The following is a 21,442-nucleotide window of genomic DNA, read 5'->3' as shown; positions in this document are numbered from 1 at the left end:
GTTGGAATGTGTAGGATTGAGCTAATAAAACATGCACTATTAACAGTGCATTTTCTGTTTCCAGTGCACCAGTTTCCGTAAACCTTAAATTTCCTGTTCAGTCTTTCGAGCGTTATTAAACAATTGACACAAACAAACCTTTCCTGTTTAAACTTGAGTTAACTCGGGTGTTATTCTAACGTCAACGCGCACTCTTAGCGTTTCCTGTTGAATATTTTCTCGCCTTTCGAAGTAAGCGTAAAAGTCTCTCATTTATAAGAGTCCTTAAGTTTCTCAAATTAAAGTGGAAAACAACAAAAAGCTAAAATTTTCGAGTCACGAGAAATTCTTTTAGGGTTAGTCATACTTGCTTTCATATTTGTAAAATTGTAGTTCTTCCATGACGAAGCGTGATGATGAAGTTAATCTGTGGTTAACAAATAACACAAACTGGTTCTTGTCTGTTAGTGCATGTCATTATACATTAATTAGATTTCTGCTCGAAACATTTACAGTCCTGTTTACGAAAAAGTTGAAAAGATGAGTGTAAATCGTTAGTATTGTTGGAATTCTATTATTTTAACCTCCCCCTACTTCATGTATTTTATTATCTTGATGTTTTCTTAAAATTTTGAAATGAACAATAATATGTTAGTGCATTTGTTGTTAGATTTTTGACAGGGTTTCGTTTTAAAAAGACCACTTACAGGTGTTTAGAGTACACGTGCGTTCAGTTTTCCGTCAAAACTTCGAAATTTGAATTTTTGGTGACATAACGATTTTAGCAGCAAGGTTTAAAATGTTATTGTTTCGTTGGGGGCCCGGCATGGCCAAACATGTTAAGGCGTGCGACTCGTAATCTGAGGGTCGCGGGTTCGTATCCCTGTCGCGCCAAACATGCTCGCATATGTTATAATGTGACAGTCAATCCCACTATTCGTTGGTAAAAGAGTAGCCCAAGAGTTGGCGGTGCGTGGTGATGACTAGTTGCCTTCCCTCTAGTCTTACACTGCTAAATTAGGGACGGCTAGCACAGATAGCCCTCGAGTAGCTTTGTGCGAAATTCAAAAACAAAAACAAACAAGTTTCGTTGGACCGATAGGTGTCACGATTGGTTTAGTGTTTTGACTAGAATTAAACTTTAAGTTGAGATTCTTCTTGGTAAATATAATAGTTGTATTGTTTCGTTGGACTTATAGATGTCACGATTGATTTATTGTTTTGAGCAATGTTAAAAAAAATTTTTGGCGTAGTTAAAAGCGATTCGCAGCCGCAATTGGATTAATTTATTTGTAATTTACTATTTTAACTTTCAAATTTCGTTTGAGTGAATGTTCAAGTTAGTGTTAAAGTTCGAGAATACATTGAGAAAACTAACTAATTTTTTTGTTCTTCTCGGCTGTAAACCTGATTACAAGTGTTAATTTACAGTTAAAAATATAATTCGTATTGTTTTTTTCTAAGTTCATAAGTCATTCATCCACGACTAGGCCAGTTGAAATTACTTGCACTAGCTGAAGTTTGTGTGTCAGACTAGGAATTTGAGAGTTCATTGTTTGCGTCTCTTTACTGCATAAATGTGCTCTGCATATTTGCACTGTTGGTGCGTGATAACACTGATTGTCATTTCACATCGTCCAATATAGATAGTACCGAGATATTTGGTGATGGATGCTTTGTTTTTTAGCTGTCGTCCATCTAATGTGTTAAAGTGGAACACTGTCTGTCCCTGTGGTTACCGAGTTACTATTTTTATTCTCTGTTTTTGGTTAGTTTTTCCATCCAGTTCTTGAATACGTTTTTAGAATACTTCAGTCGGCAGTAAACAGTTTTCAGCACAACATAATGAAGCAAACTAACCTGTTTGTTCATGGAAAAAGTCATGACGATTTGTAATTTTTTAGATTTTTTTCGGTATGTCTCTGTATGAAAAAAATGATAGTTATTTAATATTTCAAATATAAATATTCGCTGTTTGTTTAAATTTTACCTTTACCCACTGTGAAGGTTGTTTTATCACACCGATAAGAAAAGGGACGTTGAAGCGCATGCTCTGTGTAGCTCAAGCCCTCTTCATGTTGTGTGACAGCTTCAGCGACAGTTTTTTTAATTCGAAGAGGTTTATTATTACCGTAATTCAGTCAAAAGGATCTGCAGGTGTTAAGTTTCACGCAAAGAAAGGTAAGTAGAAAGCCGGCCTTCCAAGATTTTCTTTACCTCGAGGTTGACCTATTATTGAAGGTTTTTTGTGTTTTTTTTTTAATAGGGCCTACTTTACTCACTCAACCTTGTATACTTTCCTCCACCTTAGTTTGGTACAAACTGTTTAACTCTGGTTCTACTTTAACCCTTTGTTGTGATAAGGGTAATAACAGTGACTTTGTTAACACTTCAGATCGGTAGTGACGAAACTACAAGATAAGTTGGGAGTTGACACACTTTACTTCACTTAGTCAGCATCTTATACTTGACGATTCATGTAATGCTGCTCATGATACCACCCGTGGAGTGAAAAAGTACGACCCCGAGTGTAAGTTTTAATTAGTGGATGTCTATATAAATGTGCGTTATCACCTTATCTCAGTACAAGATCCACCCGGAGTTAAAAGATTTTGTTAAGAACTCAACCATATTGATTTGATACTTACTTGGATATACCTGGTCTTGTATAGTGAACAATCTGGAATTTGCTTTCTGATGGAACATGTTACGAAACCAACCTGTAACTGCGCTGCGTCCGAGGGACTAACCTCTTGCCCCTGCTGTCGAAAAAGCACTACCAGGACTGACCCTTTATGGTGTCGTAAAGGAGATACTGTGCGTACTGAATTGTGCAAGGCTACTGGTCAGCACGTGGTTGCCTCTCACAAAGTCGAAACTGCCCGCACTGATCCCTTATGGCACCGAAAAGGACAAGAGCTATTGATAGATATGAAGCCTGGCTTGAAGCGACCCTCCACTTTTCGCACAGACCCACTTTGGCACCGTAAAGTGACCAGCAAGGAAGAGACAGTAGCCAGTGGTAACTGCAGCTCCGGATGTTCTACTAGCTGCCCGAACTGCGCTCGCCGATCCCTGAATTCTCGAGTCGATCCTTCACGCCACCATAAGAAGAAAGGAGAGGATCACCAGGTCGCTGGCAAAAACGTGAAGTACATAAATTTCCATTAAGAAGTAGAAAGTAGAACGATAAATATATATGTATATATATTATAAAGTCTAGCAGTGGAAGTGGCACCATCGAATGTGAAATGTGTCTCTGAAAATCCAGAGAATGGAATCTGTGTTAATAACTGAGAATTTTTTCCAGTTTTCTGTTGGTATTTATATTTTTGTAATTCTATTGTAAGGTTGGACCTCTTTTGTGTCCTTTCCTTAATTTCAATATATCTGTTAATTCATTATCCTTTAGAATATTATATATGATGGTAGACATCCAGCAAGACAAGATTGTTCCATTTTGGGATGCAGCCCAATAACAGCAAATAACCTCGTGTCTTCTAATATGTGGATAGTTAACAATACATACCAATTGCGGGATTTACCCTTATCTGTGGGCAGTCAACAATACAGTGTAGTTGCGCGTTTTACCATCATCTGTGGGCAGTCAACAATACAGAGTAATTGCGTGTTCTTTCCTCATCTGTAGGCCGTCGCCAGTACAGAATGATCACGTACTTTTCCTCATTTGTGGGCCGTCAGCAGCACAGAATATTCACATATTTTTCCTCATCTGTGGATTTATTATTTATTGTTATTTAGCGTTATTTTAACAAGCTACAACCTAAACCTGTGTGATAGTAATAAATGCTAACAACATGTAGTGTATTCGCTAGATGGTTTGTATGAAACAGTTTTGATAATAAATATTAACCGTGGTTTAACCAGTTAAAAATGTAATAAGAACTCTGTTATGTCTTGAAAAATATTATAATAAATGTGACGTTTTAATAGGTACACGCCCTTGCCAACAATACTTAACACTATTTACGTACCTTAGAACGATCACACGAGTGATCGCAACGTCACAACTATTTAAATAAAAAATCCGTAAAAAACGGTTTAAGATTCTTGTTTCACTCTCAAATAAACCATGAATAATTTAAAAATATAGGTACTGGAACGACACCTCGCCGTGCTTTTCACTCCTTAAGTTGTAATAGAAACATTCCTGCCGACTTTCAACCCATCGTTTTGTTTTCATTATAAATAATACGTACGACGTTCAGAAATCAAAAGTGAAAGAAATAAAAGTTCTCTTAAGTTTTGTTTTGAAATTATTGCTCGAAACGTTGGTTTGCTTGTGAAAGAAACGTTTGAATTCTGACTAACCTGATTGTTTACTGCTGTGTATGTTCCTCGCTGGTACAGTGGTAAGTCTACGATTTACAACGCTAAAATTGGGGGGTTCGATTACCCTCAGTGGGTTCAGCAGATAGCCCAGTGTGGCTTTGCTATAAGGAAACACACACACGCAGTACTGTGTGTAACATCGAGTGTTTTTGGTTATAAAGCATCTTCAAGATATGTATGGTTTTAACATTGTTATATAACGGATACCTATGAAATACAAGTAGTTATTATGTTAAGTCTGTTGCTGTTCAAAATATGTACTCTCTACTGGAGGGTACCTTGCTGGGACAGTGATAAAACTACAGATATGCAGCACTAAAATCAGGAGTTCGATTCTCTCAGGTGGACACAGCAGATAGCCCAGTGTGGCTTTGCTCTAAGAAAATCACACACACACTTCTTACTGGAGGTATTTAGACAATTTGTCAATACTGTTAGAGAAAAAAGAAAAAGGACATTTACACAATAAGTAATGGTAAAATATATATATGTTTCAACTACAGTTTGGCCTTTACAGCAATATCAAGATTAGTAGAATAGATGCTCTTAGAGTAATTACAAACCATTGTTTTTTATTATAATTATTTGTAAAGGTAGTTTTTTTCCTAACTTTATTGCAAAAATATTAATTTTATTACTATGTTTTGTCTGGTTCTAATTTTTAAAATAATCTCAGAGTTGATGCTCAGACTCAGTTAAAACTATTGAGTTGGATTTTTGGCTCATACAGGTTGTAAATGTTTTTAAAGAGGAAGCTGTTCTTTATAACATGGAAACTGTTATGTAGAGGTAAAAACTAAGACTGTGCAGAAATTATGGTTTCAAAACCAGCCCACTTTAAGTGTGCTGTTGTTGGTTCTTGTAGCTGTAGTTGTTCACTTATCTAATAAATTAGATCTCTCTGCTTGTCAGTTGTATATTATTTGTTTTTAATTAACACGGACAACAAGAAACTCATAAAAACTAGAGGGGGCACTCATGAGATTGCATACCTCTGTCTTGCATCGTTGAACATATTCATCTCTCAAAAAATATGGAAATTTGTCCCTATATCTGTCGTAATCAACGAACATATCTCTCAAAAAATATGAAAATTTGTCCATATATCCATTGTAATCAATGCCACAGATAATTTTTTATGGGACAATGAGAAATAATATTCTACATATGTTCACAAAGTTTAATCAAAATCTAATAATTGCTGACTAAGTTAAGCAAAAATAGTGTGAAAAATCTCTCTCCATGTTAACAGATTTTTGTTAACTTTACTCTCCAAAAGCTAATCACTTCGAAGTTAGGTCATAGTTCAATTTTCAGTCATTTATAAGAAACATTGCTGGCAAACACATACACAGAGGTGAAAACACAATAATGACAGTGAGTGTAAATAGTGCTGAATAATCCTTACTCTAACAATGATGTCTTGTAGCACAAATATATTTAATTGCAAATTATTCTTCACCAACTCAATAAATTTGCATAAACTCTTTCTTTTTCAAGCAAAATGCTTGCATAAATAGCCTCTCAACCACTTTTACGTTTGTTGTATCGTGGTATTAAATGAAAGACTTTATCAGCACACAGTATAGCAAATATAGTGTCATTGATATATTATTACACAGTCTGTTTACTTTTACTGAGGTTTCATTTTTACTAATAACTGTTTCAGAAATGTCAATGCAAATCATATCGAGCTAGAAAGATTAATTGTGAAACTGAAAATTAAAACTAAACAGAGAAGAGGCTTAAAGGAATGTTAAATCTAAAACTAGAAAGAAGTGACTTTTAAAGAATAATGAAAGTCAAACTGACATATTCATGTAAAAATAGAAAAGTTTAATATTAACACATTTGAATCAGATGGACCTAAATAATTGTTGGTGACTGACAGTTTCACATAAAAAAAAACAGGAAAGAAAGAAACTTTTGAGATCTGGAGTAGTCTTGTAAAAACAGACCTAGAGGAAAAATATATATGTAAAAACAGCTGGTTTTGGTTGAGAAAATTTTTTATGTAGATGAGAGAACAACGTTTTGACCTTTTTCAATCATTGTTACTTTGTGAACCTGATGATGATTGAAGAAGGTCAAAATGTTGTTTGCTCCTCTACATAAAAAATTTTCTCAACCCAAACCAGCTGTTTTTACATATATATTTTTCTTTACAAGTGTGTTTTCTCATCATCACTGAGACCTAGATTTCTTTTTTATACCATGTTCACCTGCTGCTTCAGAAATTGTGATTATAATAAATGATGTTTGACATACAGTCATGTGGAAAAGTTAGGACATCCTATGAAAGCCTGTGTATTTTTGTAATATTTTTGGATATATAGATATTTAATCTCAATTTCAACAATACTGAGAGATTATAGGAATATAACTAAACAATTAAAACTGAAGAAAAGACTTTTCAAGATCTTCTGTAAATGTAATTCTACAAAAATGCATATTCTAACTGAGGAAAAAGTTAGGACATCCTATCCCCTAATAGCTAATGTTACTCCCTTTGGCTGAAATAACTGCAGTGAGACACTTCTTGTAGTCATCTACCAGTCTCTGATATCGGTCTGAAGAAAGTTTGCCCCACTCCTCAATGCAGAATTTTGTCAGCTGTGAGATGTTTGAGGGGTTTCTTGCATGTACAGCGGTTTCAAGTCACCCCACAGCATCTCAATGGGATTAAGATCTGGGCTTTGACTTGGCCATTCCAGGACTCTCCATTACTTAGTTTTCAGCCAGTCCTTGGTGGATTTACTGGTATGTTTTGGGTCATTGTCATGTTGCAGGATCCAGTTCCGCTTCAGGTTTAATTTTCGTACACATGATCTCACATGATCCTCAAGCACCCTCTGATACACAGTAAAATTCATGGTGGATTCTATGATTGTGAGCTGTCCAGATCCTGCTGCAATAAAGCAGCCCCAAACCATGACACTTCCACCTCCATGCTTCACAGTTGGTGTGAGGTTCTTTTCCTGAAATGCTGTATTTGGTTTACGTCAAACATGTCCTCTGTTCTGGTGTCCAAATAATTCAATTTGGACTCATTTGTCCAAAGAACATTATTTCAGAAGTCCTGGTCTTTGTCTACATTCTCTCTGGCAAACTTCAGTCTGACCTTCATGTTTCTCTTAGGGAGCAAAGGTTTCCTCCTTGCACACCTCCCATGCAAGTTAAACTTGTGCAGTCTCTTTCTGATTGTAGAGGCATGCACTTCTACATCAACAGTAGCCAGAGCCTGCTGTAGGTCTCGTGATGACATGTTAGGGTGTTTGGAGACCTCTTTTAGCATCTTACGGTCTGCTGTCTGGGTGAACTTGGACGACCAGACCTGGGCGTGTTGGCAGTTGTTTTGAAATCCCTCCACGTGTTGACTATTTTCCGTACAGTGGAATGGCTGATTTCAAAATATTTTGTGATCTTTTTTTTAAATCCCTTACCAGACTCATAAGCTGCTACAATTTTCTTTCTGAAGGCCTCAGACAACTCTTTTGCTCTCACCATGGTGCTCACTCTCACATCAACAGTCAGGAGCACACCAAACTAAATGTCTGAGTTTTAAATAGGGCAAGCCTCATTCAAAATGCTGAGTAACGAACTTCTAATCATATGCACCTGGTCTGATACATCTGTGTGTGAGTTGAGCCATTTTAAGTGGGAGTAAATGTGGGATGTCCTAACTTTTTTTCTCAGTTAGAATATGCATTTTTGTAGAATTACATTTACAAAAGATCTTGAAAATGTCTTTTCTTCAGTTTAAATTGTTTAGTTATATTCCTATAATCTCTCAGTATTGTTGATATTGAGATTAAATATATATATATATATCCAAAAATGTTACAAAAATACACAGGCTTTCATAGGGTGTCCTAACTTTTTCACATGACTGTAGGACAATAATAGCATTATGCTTATTGTAATTTTATGAAGAAGATAATGTTTAAAAGAACAATTATGGGTAAGTCTAAGACTTTTGCCTTATGACAAGTATGATTAATTATTGGTGAATGTTTTGTTTAACAGCTAAAATGCTTTTATGAAAAGACAGAACTTATTTTTAAAGACTGGAACTTTTGCTTCATGTTAAAATTAACTTTTAATCTTATTGACAACATTGTTAGTTCACTAAATAAAGAATGTATAGCTCCAAGCTATGAAAATGAAATGAAATTAACTTCTTTTCCCCTTTTGTTTAAACATTTTAAAACGTTTTTCAATGGCAGTGATTACCTTGAATATAGTGGTGTATACTGGTTATCAACTGATTGGAGGATATGTGTCTATGATCTAGTACTCATTATTATTAGTCAGCTGTATTTGTTGCAAAAACCGGTCCTGGGTGTAACCGGCATTGTATTGCAACATAAGGATGATACTTATTTTGGGTATTTGTGTGAAGCTATACAAAGGTTAGCCTTTTCTAATTTTGAACTCTTAGATTTTACAAGACATTTTAAAAACTGGGAATTAAAAACAACAACCAGCAAATAGTGATCATAAAAAAAGTAAGGAAACAAGGTTAGGGTTACTGTGAATATTATTTACTCAAACAACAAATCACAATTTTGGTTCTGTGTTGCTGCCAAGAATTGCAGTTGGTAACATCAAAATATTGATTTGTAGTTTAAGTAAATAATGTCTACAGTCTTGTTTGCTTGCTTTTTAAGATTGCTTTTTTCAGGTTTTTAAATTCAAATTTTTTAAAATTTATCTTGTGTGCTACTTTTCTTATGCTCAAATATGGACAGAAGATTACTAGATATGATAGCCAACTGATACAGTCCATGATGATTTACTGTAGCCATTGACTGTTTGATTACATTAATATAAGATGCAGAATGTTAAGCTGCAACTGGAGATTGTCATGGTTGTTTCTTTGAGGATATAAGTGAGTATTTATAGTTTTTGTGTAACTAAATTCTCTCTATATATATAATGCATAGCAATTGGCCAATATGTGCCTGGACAACTCATTTTAAGCAAATATAAAACTTGACCAATAGAAAAGTAGCCTTTTCAGATGAAATATATATGTCTAAAACACTGCTTCAAAAATCTCATAATTATTTTATGAATGTGTGTGATAAAATTTAATGTATTGATTTTTTTACTCCTTTCTTTCATACATAATATAGGGGTTGGCTCCTTAATGACATCGATTGCATAGTGTACAAAGCATTGAGTATCTATAGTTTACAGTCATTTAATGTTCATTTATTGCACCATGTAACAACATTTTTACTTTTTCATGTTCCTGGGCAAAAAAGTGTTATTTCCCATATGTTTACATCTAAAGTAAATGGAAAAGACCTATTTTTCTCTTCAGACTTTGCTTTTGTGACCTTGGTAATGAAATTTTCAAATTTACCCATTTTTCCAGCACATTCCAAGTGGATTCAATGCTGAGCAACTGTTAGAGAATTTTTTCAAACTTATAAGAATTTTCAAGAACCTTTTAGAATTTTTTAGAACTTTCCATAGTAATATATACATACAGAGGTTCACCACTCACCACTTCAGTTTAATTCTACCTGCCTAATTGAACACATAGACCTATCTGATTTTATCAGATATGGAATCAAGAAGCTGCAAGCATTCTCCAGATGCATTCTGCTATGTGTGTGGCTAATTTATCAAGATGAACAAAAAAGTAGTCTGTGACAGTATTTTCTAAAATGTGTGAAGCCTACAAGGCATAATTCAGCATGCCTGTCACGGATCAAGACAAACTCTGGACACCTCATTTTACCTGCGAGCACTGCAAAGAAACTCTAGAAGGTAAGACAGACAATTTTTGCTTGCCTGAAGAGTAAGATTTTATATTATGCATATTTTAGACCTTTTAAAATTTAAATATCTTTTATTTTTTTAATTTCCAATAGTATAGAAAAATATAACAAATAAAATATTTTGCATGAACCTCTCACACATTAATTGTGGATGAAATAAATTTATTTTTCATAATAACAATTTTATTTTGCTCTTTTGCAGGATAGTATAGAGGGGGAAAAGAAAGCCATGAACTTTGCTATTCCAAGAATTTGGCGTGAATCCATTGACCACTCGAGCAATTGCTACTTCCGCACAATGGACTCTTCCAAAAGTTGGGCTAGAAAGAGTATGTCTGCTATCATGTATCCAAACCTTCCATCATCCATCGCCCCAGTGACACACTGCCCTGAGCTCCCTGTATCCACTCTGTCAGAGAGAAAGCAGCTATCCTCAGAAGAGAGCAACAAATCAGAAGAGGAGGTAGACATTGAAAATCCAGATTACAATTTCAGAGATATAGCTGGTGAGAGAAACTCGTACTACCCCAACCAAAGAGACCTCAATGGCTTGATCAGAGATCTTGGTATAACAAAGTCAATTGCCGAGCTTTTGACATCTGGGCTCAAGGAGTGGGATTTGTTAAATGAAAATGTGAAAGTTGCAAGTTAGGGGAAGCATCACCGACATTTTTCAAGCTTCTTCACTTGTCAAGAAGGGCTCTGCTTCTGCAACAATGTATCTGGTCTGTGCGAGGCAATTGGAATTGCCTGTAACCCAAACGAATGATGCCTCTTCATTGAAAGCTCATCCAGAAGCCTCAGAGCTGTGCTGCTTCATAACTGAAATAAGTATCTGTCTCTTCTGCTGACTCATTCGGTGAACCTTAAAGAGCAAGGCAAGTGCTTCCACCAAGATATACTGGACTTTGAATGCCACTACCAAGGAGCATATAATGAAAACGTGATGGGAGACTACATTTGGGGGCTGATACGTAAAAGTGATTTACATTACAGTCGAAAATCTTGAAAAACTACTTACTTCTAAACATTTTTGTATGACTTTAGTAAAAATACATTCAAATCTTGATTTATATGTTGTTTTATTCAGATGTTATGTAAATAAAAATGTGCAAATTTGCCGGTTTTTACATAGAAAATAGGTTAATTTCTAAATTTCATTATCCAGGTCACAAAATCAAAGTTTGAAGGGAATAATGGCCATTTTCTCTACTTTTACAACATAAGCAATTCAGAAATAATGCATACTATCCAGGAACAAAATTTGTGTTACATAGTGTTATTGACTGCTAATTCTTGTTTCACCCTATACTTGATCATTTTAAAGGAACACTAGATACTTTATAATAAAGTTAATTTTATGGGTAATGATAACATTGTTTATACTAGAATTATATTATATATCTATCTCTCTTAGCTTCAGTCATCCCTCATTGGATGTAACTCTCCATTAGATCAGTCCAGTATTTCCAATTCTTAGCATACCATGTCCATCTGGTTTCTGCTTTCATCCTCATATTGTCCCTTCATTTTCTCTTTTGCCTTCCCTTAGATTGTTTTACCATCCTAGCTTGTCTTTTCATTGTTCTTAATGTCCATCCTTATCAGAATACCTTGCTACATGCCCATTTCATTTTATTCTTAGAATGAACATTTACTGCATCTGATATATGTGTTGTTTTTTATTCTGTCATTTCTCTGCCTGTCTTGTAATGTTATATGAAATATTTTTCTTTCCACATCAGATTTTGGCCCTTCACCAAAATGCTGGCCAGGCAGATTATTTGCAGGTATTTTTATAGTAACACTATCACTCATAGTATTTCCCAAACTGAAATAATCTACTGCCAGCCATTATTATGTTTCAAATTATTTTTCAATTATGTTTTGAACTTATATAAAATTAGAAGAAAAAAAAAGAATTTTCAATACTCCAACAACCCCCACATACAGAATTTAATAGTCAACAAAATGTTTGGATATAATAGTCAAGTTGTTTTTATTGTAGGCTGTAAAGAGAATAAGAATTATTACATGTTATTACATATTGGCTATGTGAAGTTAATATACTACATGTTATTACATACTGGCTATGTGAAGTTAATATACTACATGCTATTACATACTGGCTATGTGAAGTTAATATACTACATGCTATTACATACTGGCTATGTAAAGTTAATATACTACATGCTATTACATACTGGCTATGTAAAGTTAATATACTACATGCTCTTACATACTGGCTGTGTAAAGATAATATACTACATGCCATTACATACTGGCTATGTAAAGTTAATATACTACATGCTATTACATACTGGCTATGTAAAGTTAATATACTACATGCTATTACATACTGGCTATGTAAAGTTAATATAGTACATGCTATTACATACTGGGTGGCCTGGCATAGCCAAGCGCGTTAAGGCATGCGACTCCTAATCCGAGGGTCGCAGGTTTGCATCCCCGTTGCTCCAAACATGCTCGCCCTTTCGGCCATGGAGGCATTATAATGTGAAGGTCAATCCCACTATTCGTTGGTAAAAGAGTAGCCAAAGAGTTGGTGGTGGGTGGTGATGACTAGCTGCCTTCCCTTTAGTCTTACACTGCAAAATTAGAGATGGCTAGCACAGATAGCTCTCAGGTAGCTTTGTGCAAAATTCAAAACAAACAAACAAATACATACTGGGTATGTAAAGTTAATATAGTACATGTTATTACATACTGGCTACATAAAATTAATATAGTACATGCTATTACATACTGGCTACATAAAATTAATATAGTACATGCTATTACATACTGGGTATATAAGGTTAGCATACTACATATTATTCATACAGGCTGTGTAAAGTTAATATACTATATGCTATTACATACTGGCAATTTAAAGTTAATATAGTACATGTTATTACATACTGGCTGTGTAAAGTTAATGTAGTACATGTTATTACATACTGGCTGTGTAAAGTTAATATAGTACATGTTATAACATACTGGCTGTGTAAAGTTAATATAGTACATGTTATTACATACTGGCAATGTAAATTTAATATAGTACATGTTATTACATACTGGATATATAAAGTTAACACACTATATGTTATTCATACAGGCTGTGTAAAGTTAATGTACTACGTGTTATTCCATACTGGTTACGTAAAGTTAACATACCACATGTTATTACATACTGGCTACGTAAAGTTAATAACTTTCTGTAATTTCAAATTGCAAAGACTTTAGAGGAGAGTCTGCTATTCTTGAATGCTATGGTGGAACAGTGAAAGTAACCATAACTTCTTTAACACACCTATAGCACTAAAGTGTGTAGCCAGATTTTGAAGAAACAGTGCTAAAACTATTAGCCCATTTGGAAATTTACTACCTCTTTATTATTATTTTTGTTTTGTGTAATAATGATAGAATCCTCATTGTAATTTTAGGTGTTTTTTAATCTGTTTTTACTTTATGAGTTGAAATTCCATCTCTCATTGTTCCATGACAAAGTATTGTTTGTCATATTGCTGTAAGATTGGTGACATTAACTATCAATATGGTAAATCATCTTAAAATAGTGAATAATGAATACTTCTGGTTCTTCTGATTAACACACTACAGCTTTTAGAATATTTTTTAAGTGTTAATTCTTAATAATGGACAAAGAAATGCATTTGTCTTAAAATTGGGTTAACTTGTCCAAGTATCTATGGTTGCTTGTTAATCTTCAAGAGTGTGGAATTTCTTGTGATAGAGAAAACATGTTGTATGCCATACCCATTCATCTTATCTTGTGCATGGAAGCCATTTGCACAAGAAGTAATTATGATGTTTTTCATTATATTGCTATCTGATGCTAGATACAACAGTTGTAAAATCTGAAAAGTTAATAGTTTGCAATGAAATAACTGAAACTTAGATCTTTATTTTTTTATCATCTTTAAATTTTGACTTGTTTCAGTAAATTATAGTTAGGGGCACATCAATCAAAGTGTCAAAAGTAAATTATGGATAAGTAAACATTTCAGGTCATAGTCTGATAGTAACTTGTAGATGAATATATTCTATCAACATTCTGAAAGATGAGAAATATTATCTTAAAATGTGAAAACAACATCACCGGTTTTCTGAGTTTTTGTATTGAGTCTGCATTAGTCTTCTGAGTTTTTGTATTGTTTCAACACTAGTCTTCTGAATTTTTGTATTGTGTCTACATTAGTCTTCTGAGTTTTTGTATTGTGTTTGCATTAGTCTTCTGAGTTTTTGTATTGTGTTTGCATTAGTCTTCTGAGTTTTTGTATTGTGTTTGCATTAGTCTTCTGAGATTTTGTATTGTGTCTGCATTAGTCTTCTGAGTTTTTGTATTGTTTCAACACTAGTCTTCTGAATTTTTGTTCTGTATAGGGGAATTACACTTAAAGAGGAAGGTAAACTGTGAAGTTATGTCCTATATAGCAGAATTATGGATAAGAGAGGAAGGTAAAATATGAAATTGTGTTATGTATAAGGGAATTATTGGTAAGAGAGGAAGATAAACAGTGAAGGTATGTTCTGTGTAGGATATTTGTTGATAAGAGAGGAAGGTAAACTGTGAAGGTATGTTCTGTGTAGGATATTTGTCAATAAGAGAGAAAGGTAAACTGTGAAGGTATGTTCTGTGTAGGATATTTGTCGATAAGAGATGAAGGTAAACTATGAAGGTATGTTCTGTGTAGGATAGTTGTTGATAAGAGATGAAGGTATGTTCTGTGTAGGATATTTGTCGATAAGAGAGTAAGATAAACTGTGAAGGTATGTTCTGTATAGATGAAGGTAAACTGTGAAGGTATGTTCTGTGTAGGATATTTGTCGATAAGAGATGAAGGTAAACTATGAAGGTATGTTCTGTGTAGGATATTTGTCGATAAGAGATGAAGGTAAACTATGAAGGTATGTTCTGTGTAGGATATTTGTTGATAAGAGAGGAAGGTAAACTGTGAAGGTATGTTCTGTGTAGAGGAAGGTAAACTGTGAAGGTATGTTCTGATATTTGTCGATAACAGAAAATAAATATATACTTTTAATAATTACTAGTTTTTCTCAACAAATACCATATGAAAATGTTTACTTACAACTAGCTTTGTGCTACTCACCTTCATCCAAGTGTTTGCATGTGTTACAGTTGTTATGTAACATGTAAATGAGCATGCAACAACCCTCCAATAAATGTAGTATGATACACTTTTGTAGCCTAGCTAGATTCTTCTTTGCTGTAGAATACAATATTTACTTATTGATTTACCAACTTCATGTACATGTGTTCTAATTTTGCTGGTATTTGCTTCATTTTTTTTATATTTCACCTGATTACTTCAATTAATGATTTATTCCATGATAATTTGCAGATTGAATTTGTTTTATCTATCAAGTAAGTTTTTTTCCTCAAATTATCAAAATAGTGTTACAAGTTCTATTACTTTTGCAACAGTTGTCACTGTACAACAACAGTCATATCTGTAGATCTGGGCACCAGTATTTTAGTAAGGTGGTTTCAGCCTCTTTTTGCTGCAAGTTAAATTCTATAATACTGTTTGAAATGGTTTCTATGATTATGTTTTGAACAGCTTTTACCTTTTTCCTTTGCATTGTATTGAAAGGTTGTCCTATGAATCCACCCACATTTTATTTTGACCATTTCTATATACAGTTTCCCAGGTATGATAGCTTTTGTATGTCTGTTTGTTTACCTTTCCTATACAGATTTTGGGGTCCATGCTGTTTAGTTAATAACTCAGTTAAATTATGTGATCAATATTTTTTCCTGGGCTCTCAAACCTATGAATTTTTCATTCTGGCATGGGAATCATACCCTTAATATGTAGTATCTTTTTCCCACGTCTAATTTTCCTGTTTGCATCTACCCGTTCTCTACTTTGTATGTTACCTTTTTCTACACAATCTCTTTCACCATATCTATCCACTAGGTTTCTGTGGTGTTTTTGTGGAGGGGGGACTCACATCTTTCCCTTTATTCCTCTGTCGGTGGGATCTTCTTAGGGATATTCACTGTTTACTCTAGTGAATTTCATTCTGCTAATTTTTCCTTTCACTTTGTTTAATGCCATATTTCGTGACTGTATTTGTATGTTTTCCTACTTCATTGTAGTCCAGAGTGGTAATTTGTTTTATCATCATCCTTGTTTTTCAACATTCCCAACCATGTTATGGATTTTTCTTGTGTCATACATTCCTCCTTTTTCTCCCCTTTCCATGTGCTTCCTTTCCAGGTTTTGGTGGTAAGCTGAATTTCCCACACACATTCAGTATAGATATTTGAGAGTTTCATGTGAGGATAGGACTCTCCCTTTCCCATTCTTCACAGACCTTTACCTTACATCTTTCCTTGGATCCATCTTTGTTTCTCACTAATGTCTATCAAAATTGGTAGGGCTTCTCAATTGAGATGTTATATTACTAGTCAGTTAACCTTATTTGTGGTTCTTTCCTTGTTTTTTGTACTTCATTATCACAACAGATTTGAAGTCCCATAATTATATATTTCTCATTCACTTTCATCATTCTTCTATGGTGTGCTTTTTTTCTCTCCATTCAGTGAATTTTTACTTTGGATATTTGGTGGACTAAAGTGTGTCTTGTATGCTTCCTTCCATAAATCTATTTTTCTTTCATTCTGACATTGACTTCATTCTTGTCCTCAGGGGTCTTAGATCTTTCCATTCTTCACTTTGCTGTTGGGTCTGGCTTTAACTTCCTCTTTTTTTTTTTGTTTAGTGGTCAGTACTTTTGCCCACTTTCTTTGTTCACATAGTCTGCCGTTTTCTTCATCCATGAATGACTGGCTGTTTCTATTGAGATACCTCATACTAAATTTTTTGTTGTTGTTGTTGGTAAAACTACACATATGGATTGGGTTGTTAAAGTTGGAGAAGTAGTTTCTTGTCCTGACCCAATATTACATCCTTTTTGGGGTTTTCTTTAACTCCTCCCTTAGTCTGACCTAGCCTTCTCTTTAGTTATGTTTAATGGAGCTAATTCACTCCTCCTTTCACTACAAATGAGGTACTGTTGCTTTTGTGGATTTGGTATTCTTTGGAAGCCCTTCTTCCCTTTCAGTACCTTTAGTGGCTATTGTATGATCTATGGAATCTCATACAGGATCCTGTGGATTTCATTATTAGGTTGTTTTTGCCTAATGGGTGTACATTAGGGTGGTGTAGATGGTGTGCACTGTCTTCTTATCATGGACCTGATGAATCATTCTAGATTCTGTCTGGAGATGGACTGATTGATTCTATGACATGCAGTTCACCCCTCCAATTAGGAATCCCCTTTCCTATCTGTAAGTCAGTTCCTGTGTGTGCTCGTGTTGGTTGGATCCTTCTTCTACTATAGACTGGACAATACATTCCCATTAAGCAGGGTTTTGGACTATTGTTGGCCCTCTATGTTGCATTCCACCTTCTTATCATGGCCTGGATATTGAGTTTCGAAGTGAATGGTGAAGGTTGTGTTTTACATTTGCATGCAGGTGTTGAACTGTGTCTGAGATGGCCTAGATGATTTGTTCTCAATGTTGCCTTATTTTGAACTGGAGTTGACTAACTGATTATGGTCTGCCATGCCCTAACCACTAAACATCATCAGGCATGTCCAAATTCCTTTTGGATGTGCTTCTTTTTTCCCATCCATTTAGTGACACATATTTTCACAATGGCCAAGGATTATATCTAGTACAGAGGTGGTGTGGTCTCATATGAGTGTATGTTCTTCTACATGGAGTTGTGACACTTCATGGACTGTTTTTGAACACATTTTTAAGGTTGTGCTATCTAGATAACTTTGGACTGGTCTCTCCACCTTTTCAGTATAGAATTCTAGCTGTGAGAGGAGGCAAAAAATTATTATATTGGAAGTTAACATTTTTCTACACAGAAAATGTATTCCTGATAGATAATTGCCTTGTATATGAACTGAGATGAGGAAAATTTACTTGAATTTGTTTCTTTGCAGAATTTCTATATTTATAAACTTAGTCAATCTGTTAAAGCCAAAGGGTATATACAGTTTGATTTTGCATCTAAATAAAACTATAGTGAATGGAAGTTCCAGTCGCATTGATCTTTAACATTTACACAATAAAAGTATAGTTCAAACCTTATTCACAGCGTAATTTGTAAAGATTTTTACCATGAAAGATACATTAAAGAAGTAGGTGATTGTCTGCTTTTTGTAATGTCTAAGGATTCTTAACCTGAAGTATATGTTAAGGAAGAATTGGACTGTTAACTTTTGTCACTTGTAAGGATTTTTATTCTGAAGGATACATTAAGGAAGTAGGGGATTGTTTGCTGTTCAGTGACAGTGATTTTTAAGGTTTAGTCAGTGAAATTCTAATCCTAACCATACATACAATGTAATTTAATAATTGCTTCTGTGATTTGCCCAGCATATTTCAGACATTCTCTGTGTTTCAAAAAATATTACCCAAGTTAATGTTGGCAAACCATATCTTTCAACATTTTCGGTTATTTGCCTAATTTTTCTTGCATGTTTTCATTTATTACAATCATTGGTCACTAGATGGCATTACTGTTACCGGTGGTGATGATCTCTGATTTATGTATCATAAACACTGGAGAGAAACATTGTTTTACTTTACTATAGTTGCATTAAATAGTATGTATTTTACATAAATCATTGCAGAAATATAGTAATAGATCATAAAAGAACTTTCATTTTCATTAATATATGAGCTATCAAGAAGTGAAATAGAAAAACTGCACTCTGAGCTTATTTCCATAAAAATCCTTAAATGTTAGGAGTTAATATTCTTGTCATGAAAGGTACTCATTATGGCATAAGTTTTCAAAAGGTATTCTGAAACAGTAAATATTTACTCAATAACATAGATTGTTTTATATTTGATTTTCTCTCTCTTTCTCAGGGTATCAGTCTTTCCGAAGGCCATTAATAACCAGGAAACCCCAGTGAAAGAAAAACATGTGCGAAGTATCCTTTCCTTAAGTTTTGTGTTTCCAAACTGTCAAGCAGTTTTTTTTCTTTTTAAGATTTAATATACAGGGCATTTTGCTTTACCATATTTAAATTTGTTATGTATTGATAGATTTTAATATTTGTTTATATTTGAACAATAATAGCAGTGTAAAATATTTTAACTCTTTCTTTGTTACTTGTTTATATTTTTAATTCTAATTTTTAACTCCACTTAATTTTTTAAGCCATTAATAGTTATACTATTGTACTTGTTATCACTGGTATTGAGTTTGTTCTTATAGGAACTGGTTTCTATTCTCTAATGTCAAAGCTTTTGTGTACTTTTTATTGTTTGGTGTTGTGCTTGTTTGGTATTTTTGGTTAAAATTTGTTTTGTGACACTAACAGGAAGATGAACCTTTAATAATGGCAGAGTTGATCAAGAAAGAAAGTGCTCTGCAGTTATAGTTTCTCAAACTTTTGTCTTCCACATTGCCCCTTTAAAATGTTTCTTGTGGGCCTGCTACGTTTTTTAATGTAAGTGAAAAAGTGAATTAAGTAACAAGATATCATATACATATGTAGATGAAAATGTTATATGTGTTGTGTTAATTCTTTATTATTTTCATTAATAAAAAAAAATATCAAAATGCTAAATTTTGCATTATTCAATTATTGGCTTTACTCAAGAGTTAATTTGTTTCCCTGTGTGGAGACATGCCTCACACTTTTGGAAATGCTGATGTAGTTGATAACTTGACTAAACTGTAAGTAGCATGAAAAACAAACGAGGCACATTTAGATGACAATGACAACAATCATTATTTAGTAGCAACTTAAAAACTGTGTGCCTATCTTTGTAGACAAGTGGATGAGTGCCTCTACTGTATCAATGAATAGCTCATTAGCTGTTTGTTTTTCAAGATGATTTTCTGCTGAACTAATCAAAATGAAAATCAAGTAGAAGTGAATTAAGAAAGTAAGCTTAAATTTAGAATGTAAACTCACTTTCTCTGTCCATTGGTCAGCATTATCTCAGTTGAGGCTAATTCATGATGATAAGAAACCCACTTGAAGTAAAAATGTATTCTCAAAACCTGAAGATGACCTAAGAAGGTCTTATGTTGTTCTGTACTTTATTTTAATTAAAATTTTAATACCCATACCAGTTGTCTTGAGGATATATTTCTCAGTTGAGGCTGTTCATGATTTTCTTTTTTGTGAGACTGAGACGTGAATTCAGTCTGGAAGTGTCTCTTTAGGGGGTTCTGAGTCAATTTGGGGAGAATTTGGACTCTCTTTATCCAGCACCTTTGTTCACTAGGCCAGCTTCTTACGAGGCATGTTTGGATCAGTGATCTCACACTCCATTTCTTCAATTAGTGAATTGGGTTTTTGAAGTCTGAAGAGGGTTACTCAGTTCACCTGACATTTCTGTTAATGCTTGGAGATTTGCTGCTCTATTATGTGATGGAATACTTTGTTCCCTTCATTTCTCTGAGTAGCATGCTTTGGTTTACCACCACCAAATGGATGGATATATTAATTCCACTGATTAGATTGTCTTTTGGAGACTGAACTTTGTTATTCTTTTGGAAAAAGTCTCAATTTCTTGGATTTGTTTGATCTCCACTCCTGTTCTCAGATTTTACCCCGACAAATTTTATCAGAAGTGTTTGGTAAGATTAGGATTTATTGGGTGCAGATGCTTTGATAGAGGGAATTTGACTACTTGCTGTAACCCTCAATAATTTATCTGAGGAGACTCTTTATCTTCATCCCATAATATTCATAGTTATCCAAGAAGCATGACTATGTGTTAGTAGAGATAATTATTATAGGAAAATTATATCAAATTAGGAAAATGTTAGTGTACCACAAAGTTAAGTGATGTTATAACTATAATAATAAAATGTTTCATATTACACATAGGACATCATCATGTACCACACAGTGAAGCGTTGTTATCGTTCTAAGAATAAAATACTTCACATCCTACCCAGGACATTATCATGTACCACACAGTGAAGTGTTGTTATCGTTCTAAGAATAAAATACTTCACATCCTACCCAGGACATCATCATGTACCACACAGTGAAGTGTTGTTATTGTTCTAAGAATAAAATACTTCACATCCTACCCAGGACATTACTGTGTACCACACAGTGAAGTGTTGTTATCGTTCTAAGAATAAAATACTTCACATCCTACCCAGGACATCATCATGTACCACACAGTGAAGTGTTGTTATCGTTCTAAGAATAAAATACTTCACATCCTACCCAGGACATTATTGTGTACCACACAGTGAAGTGTTGTTATT

General features: G+C 34.1%; 1 protein-coding gene across 2 annotated transcripts in view; it reads left to right on the top strand.

Moving 5' to 3' along the window:
* The window catches only part of LOC143241765 (huntingtin-interacting protein 1-like), a 123,832-nt gene that overhangs the window by 88,769 nt on the left and 13,621 nt on the right, over positions 1-21,442 (top strand). Inside the window, exons 2-4 of one of the 2 annotated variants that reach the window (XM_076484987.1) lie at positions 1,987-2,160; positions 11,870-11,914; positions 19,069-19,133. In XM_076484987.1, coding sequence (XP_076341102.1) covers positions 11,889-11,914; positions 19,069-19,133 — 91 coding nt within the window. In that variant the 5' untranslated portion in view covers positions 1,987-2,160; positions 11,870-11,888. The remainder of the gene's footprint in view (positions 1-1,986; positions 2,161-11,869; positions 11,915-19,068; positions 19,134-21,442) is intronic. The other variant, XM_076484986.1, reaches the window with a different exon arrangement.

Source organism: Tachypleus tridentatus, unplaced genomic scaffold (assembly GCF_004210375.1).
Source record: "Tachypleus tridentatus isolate NWPU-2018 unplaced genomic scaffold, ASM421037v1 Hic_cluster_1, whole genome shotgun sequence".
Lineage (NCBI taxonomy): Eukaryota > Metazoa > Arthropoda > Merostomata > Xiphosura > Limulidae > Tachypleus > Tachypleus tridentatus.
This window is presented reverse-complemented; position numbering and strand designations above follow the sequence as displayed.